Source organism: Archocentrus centrarchus, chromosome 1, assembly GCF_007364275.1.
Source record: "Archocentrus centrarchus isolate MPI-CPG fArcCen1 chromosome 1, fArcCen1, whole genome shotgun sequence".
Lineage (NCBI taxonomy): Eukaryota > Metazoa > Chordata > Actinopteri > Cichliformes > Cichlidae > Archocentrus > Archocentrus centrarchus.
The window spans coordinates 178995-191164 of record NC_044346.1 but is presented as its reverse complement, the minus strand read 5'-3'; the positions used below and the strand labels follow the sequence as shown (position 1 = coordinate 191164).

Sequence of the window (12170 nt, the reverse complement as noted above, 5' to 3'; positions counted from 1 at the left end):
AGCAGCAGCAGTAAGTTGCGTTTACTTGGCCTTGGCGGGCTTCTCGGTCTTCTTGGGCAGCAGCACGGCCTGGATGTTGGGCAGCACGCCACCCTGAGCGATGGTGACTCCGCCGAGCAGCTTGTTGAGCTCCTCGTCGTTGCGCACAGCCAGCTGCAGGTGTCGGGGGATGATGCGAGTCTTCTTGTTGTCGCGGGCAGCGTTGCCGGCCAGCTCGAGGATCTCAGCGGTCAGGTACTCGAGCACGGCCGCCAGGTAGACGGGGGCGCCGGCACCAACGCGCTCAGCATAGTTGCCTTTACGCAGCAGCCTGTGGACACGGCCCACGGGGAACTGCAGTCCAGCACGGGACGAGCGGGTCTTGGCCTTAGCTCTGGCTTTGCCGCCGGTCTTGCCGCGTCCACTCATGTTGACTTGTGTTTCGTTGCAGTTTCAACGCTCCAAGGAAATGTGTTTGCAGCAGCGCAAAGCCTCGCTTATATGCGCGCAGGGGCGGGCCGCTGTCGCCTGTGGCGCGCACTTTGAACGCGCTTTCCTCGCCCACGAGAGAGCCGCCAATGAGCCGGCGCTCTGACGCAACGTCACAGCCGCGTCACAGCCGCTCGCTCGCACAATATAAGAGCAGCGAGCGGGCGCTCCTGTCGCTACGTTTTGTCGTGTTGACAGAAGGAAGAAAGGATGGCAAGAACCAAGCAGACCGCCCGTAAGTCTACTGGAGGCAAAGCCCCCAGGAAGCAGCTGGCCACCAAGGCCGCTCGCAAGAGCGCCCCGGCCACCGGAGGCGTCAAGAAGCCTCACCGTTACAGGCCCGGTACCGTGGCTCTGCGCGAGATCCGCCGCTACCAGAAATCCACCGAGCTGCTCATCCGCAAGCTGCCCTTCCAGCGCCTGGTCCGAGAAATCGCTCAGGACTTCAAGACCGACCTGCGCTTCCAGAGCTCCGCCGTCATGGCTCTGCAGGAAGCCAGCGAGGCTTACCTCGTCGGCCTCTTCGAGGACACCAACCTGTGCGCCATCCACGCCAAGAGGGTCACCATCATGCCCAAAGACATCCAGCTGGCCCGACGCATCCGCGGAGAGAGAGCTTAAGCTGCCTCCGTGCACCAAAGCAAACCCAACGGCTCTTTTCAGAGCCCCCCCACTCCCACACCGAGAGCTCGATCCTCTCACACTGCACTCACTCCGAATGCCTCATGATAACTGCTTCTGCACAATAAGTTACAAATATTCAATTTACTTATTTTTAGAGTGCATTAAGTCAGAAGTTTGCATTGAAAGAGCTCAATCCTCTGATCTATTTTGTCACGCTCCTTTTGTTCCCCAGTATTCAGAGTGTAACTGCACATCTGAGCACCACAAACTAAAGTTTCTTTAGAAATCTGCCTTCACTTAATTTGATGTTTATAGCGCTGTAATAACACACACACACACACACACACACACACACACACACACACACACACACACACACACACACACACACACGGTCCTTTTTAGCGCCAATCATTCATAAGTGTAAAGCGCTGACTCCTACATGATAATCTATCAAATCTCAATCCAGCTGTTTGATACAAATGTTACAGGTAACTGCTGAAAATCACCAAGGAACACACCTCAGTGACATCACAGGACCGAAGGTTATTTGAGTGGTAGTTTTGTGCACACCGTATTAACCTCCTGAGCATATAGATTATGCTGATAGTATAACAATTACAAGTAGATTTGATGAACAGGAAGTTACTTTGTTACAAAGTTGTTTCAAAAGCTACTTATTTTAATGTATGTCCTCATACCGGGACAAGGAATTCATTTTACTCGAGGACACAGCGAAGCCACAGCGACATTGATCCAGATAAAACTGGCTCAGGGACGTGTTGGGAAATCTATTGGTGTTCAAAATACATTAACATAACATCCTGATATTGAAGGAATCATTACATTATTGACTCTTCCACAAGTTGGCGTCCCCACACCTTCATAGAGTGGCTCTACAGTACCTCTCCACACCAGGATCCTCGGTCCCCTGTGAGGGGACTTTTTTCCCAAAGCAGATTTCACTCATCAAAAAAACTTGTAAACAAAAAGTGTGGCACATACACAAAGACAATCCCCTCATGCACATACTTTATTTTCACACTGCAGCACAAGGAAGTCATCCAGAATCTTCCCACAAAAGTACTTTCAAAAGCTGAATGTGAATTTTCCATATCATGGGTTTCATTACAATGATGTTCTCGTCATGAAAGTCAGGAAAATGTTTGTGATACAAATCCAGGAGTGTCATGATTGTTACCACGAAAGTGGTTTCCTGATGTTGGAACATCTGTCTCACTTCACAGCACAAACCTGTCATATCAATCTAAATCATGCTTCAAGGCAATATAAGCAGTAACAGGTCAACATATTTAAACATTATTTTAGTAAACTGGTATTTTACAATGTAATATTTTCATGCGTACACACTGATTCTCAGGATGAAGATAGCTGCTTGTGACTGAGCAGAACGGACCGGACCGGGATCTGCTCCTTTGTGCAAAGAGGAGGAACAGGATGAGCTTTGCTAGAGCTACAATTAAGCTCCAGCAGCCACTGGTGTGAATCAAGTACTTTATTATCCCCGAGGGGCAATTTGTTTTGCAGCCAACAGCAAAAATAAATCAATCTATAAAAACAATCAAACATACAACCAGGGACACAATCATCTAAAAGTTTAAAAAGTTTATAGTATTGGGAATGAAATTAATTTGTTCTGCATTGTGGCAGAGAGTACCTCCTTCCTGACGGCAATAACTGATACAGAGGACAGGGGGTGAGTGCTATCACCCCAAATCCTTTCTGCCTTTTGGGTGGCTCGAACCCTGTACAGGAGGGAAAGATGTCTCCAACCAATCAGACAGAATTCATGTGGATTTTTAGCCCAATGAGTTGTTAAACTTTATGAGAACAGAAAGCAACACCTCAGATATCAATTGTAAACTACTTTATTCAACTTACATTGTCCCCACTTGAAGATGAAGAGTGAGAAGAGGAAAAGTGTGTTACTTTAGACAAGTGACTGAGTGGCATCAATATTACTGTCCAATCACTCAGATCATGCAGCTATAAACAGGTAAGAATCATTTGTCCTTTTTGAACGTGTGGGCGGCCCTTAAAAGGACCTTTGTGTGTTTGTAGTTGTGTGTCCGAGCTGTGAGCTTAACCTCCAAAGCCGTACAGAGTGCGGCCCTGCCTCTTGAGCGCGTACACCACATCCATGGCGGTCACGGTCTTCCTCTTGGCGTGCTCGGTGTAGGTGACGGCGTCACGGATGACGTTCTCCAGGAACACCTTGAGCACCCCGCGGGTCTCCTCGTAGATCAGACCGGAAATACGCTTGACACCACCGCGGCGAGCCAGGCGGCGGATGGCGGGCTTGGTGATTCCCTGGATGTTATCACGGAGAACCTTGCGGTGACGCTTAGCGCCTCCTTTTCCGAGTCCTTTGCCTCCCTTACCTCTTCCACTCATTTTCACTGGTCAGTATATAGATATTGAATGAGTCCACCGAGGGCCTTGCAGCTATTTCAGGGTGCTCTGAGGACGTAATTGAGAACAGGGGCGGGTCTTATTAGGGGCCGTGGGCAGCATTAGCGCCACCTGCTGACTTGCAGCAGGAATGACGGACAGCAGACTGTGTGAGGGTCTCCAGCTGTGTGCAGCTGTCTCAGAGGTCTTCTCCTGGTTGGTGTGTCTGTCTGTCTCTGTGTGCTGCTGCGGGAAGATTCACAACAGTCACAGACACACTGCTACAATTCCACTCTGAAACATTTGATTTCAGTGATTTTGTCCACCTGCTCTGTGTGTGTGTGTGTGTGTTGCTGACAGTCACCTGGATGATGTGCTGTCTGTGATACATGAGCAGCACAGTGCAGCACTGAGACTCTGATTCTTCTTGTCCTTTTTCTCATGAGCACAGCTCTCAGCATTCAGCTGAGTGCAAAGACATCAGTGAGCCCTCTGCATCCTCTCAGAGTTTAACCAAACTCAATCAGCTGTTTTCAGTCTGCTCATTAAAGGGGTCAATGGTTCAGGATTTCCTTTCATTTGTCACCTGTCAGTAAAGAAGCCACCATATTCCTCTGTTATCAGCATCATTTGATTGAAGTATTATAGTATGTATGTGTACATACATAAACACACAGATAGATAGATAGATGTGCATAAACACATATCCATTTGCAGTGGGGAAAATAAGCATTTGATACACTGCTGATTTAGCAAGTTTTCCCACCTACAAAGAATGGAGAGGTCTGTAAATTTTATTGTAGGTACACTTTAACTGTGAGACACAGAATCTAAAAAAAGATCAAGAAAAACACATTGTATGATTTTTAAATAATCAATTTGCATTTTATTGCATGAAATAAGTATTTCATCACCTGCCAACCAGCAAGAATTCTGGCTCTCACAGACCTGTTCGTTTTGCTTTAAGAAGCCCTCCTACTCTGCACTAATTACCTGTATTACTTGCACCTGTTTGAACTTGTTACCTGTATAAAAGACACCTGTCCACACACTCAGTCACACACCAACATCTCCAAAATCAAAGAGCTGTTGAAGGACACCAGGGACAAGCTTGTAGACCTGCACAAGATTTGGATAGCCTACAGGATAATAGGCAAACAGTTTGGTGTGAAGGCAAAAACTATTGGTGCAATTATTGGTAAATGAAGAAAAGAAACACAAGATGACTATCAGTCTTCCTCGGTCTGGGGCTCCATGCAAGATCTCATCTCGTGGGTTAAGGATGATTCTGAGAGGTCAGGAATCAGCCCAGAACTACACGGGGGACCTGGTCAATGACCTGAGGAGAGCTGGGATCAGTCTCAAAGATGTTAGTAACACAGTATGCTGTCATGGATTAAGATCCTGCAGGGCACAAAAGTTCCCCCCTGCTCACGCTAGCAAATGTTCAGGCCTGTCTGAAGTTCACCAGTGACCATCTGGATTGATCCAGAGGAGGAATCTGAGAAGGTCATGTGGTCAGATGAGACCAAAATAGTTTTTTGATATCAACTCCACTTGATGTGTTTGGAGGAAGAAGGATGAGTACAACCCCAAGAACACCGTCTGATGTGAAGCACGAGGGTCAAAACATCATACTTCGGGGGTGCTTTTCTGCAAAGGGGACAGGGCGACTGCACGTATTGAAGGTTGGGGTCATGTATCGTGAGATTTTGGCCAACAACTTCCTTCCCTCAGTAAGAGCATTGAAGACAGGTTGTGGCTGGGTCTTCCAGCATGACAATGACCTGAAACACACACCCACTCCAGAACTGAACCTAATAGAAGATCTGTGGAGGGAGCTGAAACTTAATGTTACCCAGCAACAGCCCCAAAACCTGAAAGATCTGGAGAAGATCTGTACAGAGGAGTGGGTCAAAACCCTGCTGCAGTGAGTGCAAACAGCAACTACAGGAAATGTCTGACCTTTGTAACTGCAAACAAAGGTTTCTGTACCAAATATTAAGTTATGTTTTCCTATTGTATCAAATACTTCATGCAATAAAATACAAATGGATTGTTTAAAGATCATACGTGATTTTTTTTTTTTTTTTTAGATTCTCAGTTGAAGTGTACCTACAATAAAAAAAATTAGACCTCATTCTTTGTAGGTGGGGAAAACTTGCAAAATCAGCAGTCTATCAAATAATTATCCCACTGTATATAACAATATTGATAAAACTGCAGTAAAGTCAGTGCTGCTGGTGATTTATAAAGGAGCCATGTGAAACTGGAAATCTGTAGTGGACTAGAAGCAGTAAACAAATGCATGTCCAAATCCTGCTCTACTGTATAAATGTCATTTTAGTCAGGCAGCTTGCCAGGCTTATGACATACGTATACCATAATTTTCAAAGTTTGAGGATATGAGTGTTACTGAGATTTAGCCCTGCACCATCTCAAATAATCAGTGGTGGAGAAAGAGCTGATGCTGGAGGCTGAGGTGCTGCTGCAGTGGATGCAGCTCTCTGCAGGTCACAGCCTGATTCTTAAGCTCATGCAGCATTATCCAACTTTACCAGAGACACCCACCACACTCTAGTTATTCCTCATAGTTATTCCTCATAACTATTGCTAATGTTGTATTTCTGCACTTAAGAAAAATAAAGACATTTTCAGATCATAAAGCAAACACACAGAATGAGCTCTTGTTGTATAGTGTGTGGCTCTTAGAAGAGCCGTTGTGTTGTGGGCTGAGAGCAGACGAGTTACTTGGAGCTGGTGTATTTGGTGACGGCCTTGGTGCCCTCGGACACGGCGTGCTTGGCCAGCTCCCCGGGAAGCAGAAGGCGGACGGCGGTCTGGATCTCCCTGGAGGTGATGGTGGAGCGCTTGTTGTAGTGAGCAAGGCGGGAGGCCTCCGAAGCGATACGCTCGAAGATGTCGTTGACGAACGAGTTCATGATGCTCATGGCCTTGGATGAGATGCCGGTGTCGGGGTGGACCTGCTTCAGCACCTTGTACACGTAGATGGCGTAGCTCTCCTTCCTGGTCTTCCTCTTCTTCTTGCCTCCCTTTCCAGTGGTCTTCGTCACCGCTTTCTTGGAGCCCTTCTTGGGCGCAGACTTGGCGGGTTCAGGCATCCTGCTTCCTCGTTACTTTACAGCAACCAGTGTGGTTCTACATCGGGAGCTGCTCCTCTTATAGAGGCTGCATGCTAATGTTGCTGCGCCGACCCTCGGCTTTCATTGGCTAAGCCTCTCGAGAGGCGGAGGCTAGTGTTTCTATGGAAACTTTTGTTAAAGCTGCAGCAGATACGGTGACGTAGTATTGAATGAGATGTGACTCGAGCACTCACTTCACACTCACTCAAAAGCGGAAATATTGTGATTAAAGTGGACCTGAAACCCAGCATGCATGAAGGCTAATTTACGGAGCTGCTCTAAAAGCTGCCACAGATGAACTCACAGATGAAGAGTTTACATCACATCACTGGGTTGGTTGGTCGGTCAGTCTGTTGTGTGTCACCTGTTACTATGTTAGCTAACAGGTGACAGAAGCCATAACTCAGCAGAAGACAAGGAAACTATGAAATTAAAAATCAGCCTCAGGGGTCACTTTGTGCTGTCTCTGCCTCATGATCCCATTTCAATAAGAAACTTAGTCATGTTATGCTGTGATGCACACGTAGTAACCTGTTACATTGTAACCTAGTTGGATGAGTTTGGGGAGTAAGACTATTTGAATGCACAAAATGGAGCTGAACACATCTTGCAGACAGCTGCTTTCCCAGCTGGTCGGTCCGGTGAACCACTGGGTCACCTGCCTCCAGCAGGCCCTCCTCCACAGTCCGCATTGCAAACCCGAACATTCAGCTAACAGGTGTTTTCTCCTGTTTTAGAGCAGCTAGCCAACAATGAACTGACTGCTTCAGACACAGAGAGTAAAATTGGACTCCATATCTTTGTTTAATTTTGATTTTTTTTTTATTCATTTATTTGGTTTAACATGCCTTACAAACAAAATATATTACACAAAAAAGGGTGAACACTTGTTTCCATTGTGGTCCCAGAAACAAACATAAATACGTGGCTGCAGCCGAGGGCAGCACAGAGAGACTTTCCCAGGCTGCTTTTTGGTTTAAGTTTCCTTCTTTTTCACTGAGTTATCAGTTATGACACGTTAGCTAACATAAGCTAATGTAAGTCTGTTAACCAACCAACCAACCCGGTGACATCACAGAACTTTAAACTCTTACTTCTTGTCTTTCTTGAGCAGCGCCATGCTGTAATTTAGCCTTCATGGGTGCAGGGTCCTCTTTAAAGCTACATTTATGGGACTCTCCTCATACCGGCGTCATCACACCTTATTCTTCATTCCCCTGAAGCAAAGTTGACTTTATTGTGTTCTGCTGTGAAATCAACCCTTTGTCTCAATATAAAGACACACAAAGAAAAGTCTTAGGAATGATGTAACAAAGTAATGACTGTTCAAAGATGATGCTTAGGTTTTATGCTTATTGGTTCCAATTAATCCCACACAAAGACAAACAATGGCCACTGAAGTACAGGTCAAATGACCTGCACCCCTGAGGATGTGGTTGAAATGTGCTCATTGTTCTAATATTTCAGTAGTCATTGAATGTAATGCTGAGACTCTCCTAACATTCATTTCATGATTGATCTCTTACTTAATCTGTTGTAGTGTTCCAGGTTCCATGGATGTCTTTGCCAGTAAAAATGGCAAAATTATGTTAAAAGTAAAAAATGAATAAATAAATTTATGCTTTTCTGCCTTTGAGGTTTGGTCCTGGCCTGCGTTTGATCAGGTTCAAAATTGTCCACTTTGGTTTGTCAGCTGAAGCTTCAGATTTCCCTCAGTGTCCTCAATCTGTTTTTTCTCAGGGCATATCTGTCCCACAGAGTCCACTAATAAAGTAAGTAAAATTTATTCATATAGCACCTTTCTAGATAAAAATAACAAAGTGCTTCACAACAATCAAAGGAAAATAGTGATACACAGTAAACACACATAAACCACTAGTTAAAAGCAAGCCTGTGCAAATAAAGGCCCTTTCACACCGGACGCATAAATTCTGTGCGAATGTTTCGTGCATTAAAAATATTTTTCGGACTCTCCTGTTCTTAATGCAGACGTTCACACCGACTGCGTCATTTCACAGGACAAATTTATTTATTGTTCATTTATTTTTTAGGATCAAGTTCGATTTTTCTGACTTTTGCAAGTGACCAAACAGGACTGACCAATCAGAGCGCTGCATTTAGCAGCATGTGAGGTCATAGCTCAAAACAATAAAACAATAAATAACAATAAATGGGAACAATAAAATCATAATATTTTACCTCAGACACACAGCTACACGCTGGTCAGTCGGCTCTCTGAGGTGCCGTTTACACGAGACCGTTTTCATTTTGAAACGGTGTCGTTTTGATGCGTTTCGGCCTTGCGTTTACACGACAACGGTGTCGTTTTGATGCGTTTCGCCCTTCTGTTTACACGACAACAGAGTGAAAACGATGTGTTTCAGAAACGGGGTCCAGAGTGGAGCGTTTCAGAAACGCACCGGCTTGCGTTTTCGTGTAAACACTTGAAACCGGGGTGATTTGAAAACGCTCGACTCGCACATGCGCACTATGGTTGCGACGGCCAGTTTTTCGCGCACGCGCAAACTGATAAACAGTACTCGCGGATTCACGAGTGCTTCTTATGCTTTTCTTGTGTTTTTACCGTTTTGTAATTCAGCGTTGTGTGCAGCAGCGATCCAACCTCATCATCGGTCCACACAAAACCTCTCACATTGGCCGTTTTGTAAGTAATGAACAATTTGCCGCACTACCTACTGTGTCACTCCACGCATGCGCGTCTTGCGTAAACAAACTGCAAAGAGAAAACCTACGCCAACTTGTGGCCTGGCATGGGAACTACATCGTTTTCATCGTTTCACATGTCCTCGTGTAAACGCGGATCGTTTCTGAAACGCCATCGTGTAAACGAAAGGCTGAAACGCATCAAAACGACACCGTTTCCAGTGAAAACGGCTTCGTGTAAACGGCACCTGATATTATCCTCTGCCTCCTCACATGTGATCCCAACTCTGCTCCTGTAGCAGAATGGATTCTAATTGGTTGGCTGCTATGACTGGGCGGTCATGGTATAAAAGGGCGGCGTGTAACACCATATTGTGATCTTGCTCTCGGTGATGCACACGCTTCCGGATTCTCATCTATGTTTCTCGTGGCTGTAGCAGAGTACGCTGGTGGTAACCTTGTAGCCCTCCCTCCATAAGCTTCGGGTGTGGTATGACTCCTTTTTATTGTAATGCGATTTTAATCCTGTATCTTATTTGCCTTTTGATTTGTAGGTAGTAGCTGGGGAAGCCCCATACCGGCCAATTTGGTCCCTGCAGGCATTGATTGACTGGTATGTAATTCCGCGGGTTTCTGTTTATATTCAATATCTTCACCAGTCATTTTAATATTTATTGTGTTATAGGGTGTTTGGGCCTGGGTCGGCGGCGTGTTGCTTTCCACGGTGCCGCCATCGCTTCGTCAGGATAAAGCTACAGTGCGCTGCTGTTTTGCCTTTCCCCATTTTTTTTTTTTTTTTTTATGCGATCGTTTTATTTCTTATGAACAAAATAAATTATTTTGTTTTATCTCTTACAACGTCTGTCGTAAGTGAAACGAACCTGAGTGTCCTTCATGTGCTGATGAATTGGTGTCTGTTGAAGGAATATTTCCCTGGGTGGAATTCCCAGGGTGGCGTTGTCAGTTTCTTTGTTTTATGCAAATTACTCCAATTTTAAATAAGCAGATTCGCTGTTAGTGTCCTTTGAATATTTTGAAATACAGATCGATCCACCTTACCATCGCCACACCAGCAAGAGCTCAAACTGTCCACTGACATCCTGAAATATGTGCGAAAGTATCCGTGATGCAGCTTCAACTCTGGGATCAAACCATGAAACTCTCCCTGCTGCTGCTTTATTATGAGTTGGATGAACCCAGAATCTGTTTTTTTTTTTTTTTTTTAGAAACAACACAACCTCATTACATCATCGTTTGATGTCAACTTCATTTCTTTCACAATGCGTTTTATGAGGATGAAAAACGCAACGCGTGCGGTGTGTATGTAGGTTACACGACAGATTCGCATCCTAAAGATTCGGAATTTCGTGTTTACGCAACGCATCCAGTGTGAAACGGCCTTGAAGCGAGGAACCACGTGAGTTATATAGGATAATTAGAATATTACTTAAGACCAATACAAATGTTGGCCAGCTGAAAAGTATGAACATGAAAAGTATGAGCATGTACAGCACTCAATACTTAGTTGGGGCTCCTTTTGCCTGGATTACCGCAGCAATGCGGCGTGGCATGGAGTCGATCAGTCTGTGGCACTGCTCAGGTGTTATGAGAGCCCAGGTTGCTCTGATAGTGGGCTTCAGCTCTTCTGAATTGTTGGGTCTGGCGTATCACATCTTCTTCTTCACAATATCCAATAGATTTTCTATGGGGTCAGGCGAGTTTGCTGGCCAATTAAGAACAGGGATACCATGGTCCTTAAAGCAGGTACTGGTAGCTTTGGCACTGTGTGCAGGTGCCAAGTCCTGTTGGAAAATGAAATCTGCATCTCCATAAAGTTGGTCAGCAACAGGAAGCATGAAGTGCTCTAAAACTTCCTGGTAGACGGCTGCGTTGACCTTGGACCTCAGAAAACACAGTGGACCAACACCAGCAGATGACATGGCACCCCAAACCATCACTGACTGTGGAAACTTTACACTGGACCTCAGCCAACTTGGATTCTGTGCCTCTCCTCTCTTCCTCCAGACTCTGGGACCTTGATTTCCAAAGGAAATGCAAAATTGACTTTGATCAGAGAACATAACTTTGGAGCACTCAGCAGCAGTCCAGGCGAGACTCTTCTAATGCCGTCTCTTGTTCAAGAGTGGCTCGACACGAGGACTGCGACAGCTGAAACCCATGTCTGCATACGTCTGTGCGTGGTGGTTCTTGAAGCACTGACTCCAGCTGCAGTCCACTCTTTGTGAATCTCCCCACATTTTTGAAGGGGTTTTGTTTCACAATCCTCTCCAGGGTGCGGTTATCCCTATTGTTGTACACTTTTTCTACCACATCTTTTCCTTCCCTTCACCTCTTCACAGACGCTTCGACACTGTCGAGCTTCCGAAGCGCAGATGTTTCGAAACACTGCTCCGAAACCTGGTTCAAAACACCCATGTCACGTGACCATGGCAAAGCGAGGCTTTGGTGCATTTCACCGTAGCTCCGATAGGTGGCTTACCCGCTGCCAGAAGCTTAAAAGTCAACCCAAACATATCGAAACCTCAAGGGCGTTTTATGAGATGCGAGAGGTTTCGAGAGAGGAGGAAGAATTTGATATAGTGACATTGCAATTGATAGCGTGATTTAGTGAGTGATTAGTCAAGTTAGAATATTTATTCATAGGTTACTTAAAAGCAGACAGGTAGGATTACATTAAATTAATTCAGTTTAAAATATAGTTAGTGATAGTAGCAGCGAGATAAAGATAGGTACGAGAGAGTACAGCAGTTCCAGGTGTAGTCACATAGACTAGATAGAATAAGATGGAACATCCCTGTAAGAGATCCCGATCTGCAGTGTGGGAGCATTTCCATTTGG

The 12170-nt window shown here is 45.3% G+C and overlaps 4 protein-coding genes across 4 annotated transcripts; 1 reads left to right on the top strand and 3 right to left on the bottom strand.

The window, feature by feature from the left end:
• Position 1: 1 nt before the first annotated feature.
• On the bottom strand, positions 2–419 carry LOC115779702 (histone H2A-like). The gene has a single exon (XM_030728465.1). It carries the CDS (start codon positions 406–408, stop codon positions 22–24), a length of 387 nt encoding a protein of 128 aa, XP_030584325.1. The 5' UTR covers positions 409–419; the 3' UTR covers positions 2–21.
• Positions 420–671: 252 nt separating this feature from the next.
• On the top strand, positions 672–1131 carry LOC115779649 (histone H3). The gene has a single exon (XM_030728415.1). The coding sequence runs from the start codon at positions 679–681 to the stop codon at positions 1087–1089; it is 411 nt and encodes a 136-aa protein (XP_030584275.1). The 5' UTR covers positions 672–678; the 3' UTR covers positions 1090–1131.
• Positions 1132–2965: 1834 nt separating this feature from the next.
• On the bottom strand, positions 2966–3538 carry LOC115779725 (histone H4). The gene has a single exon (XM_030728501.1). It carries the CDS (start codon positions 3505–3507, stop codon positions 3196–3198), a length of 312 nt encoding a protein of 103 aa, XP_030584361.1. The 5' UTR covers positions 3508–3538; the 3' UTR covers positions 2966–3195.
• Positions 3539–6046: 2508 nt separating this feature from the next.
• Positions 6047–6643, bottom strand: LOC115779720 (histone H2B 1/2-like). Its single transcript, XM_030728488.1, has one exon. It carries the CDS (start codon positions 6624–6626, stop codon positions 6252–6254), a length of 375 nt encoding a protein of 124 aa, XP_030584348.1. The 5' UTR covers positions 6627–6643; the 3' UTR covers positions 6047–6251.
• Between the last annotated feature and the right edge of the window lie 5527 nt (positions 6644–12170).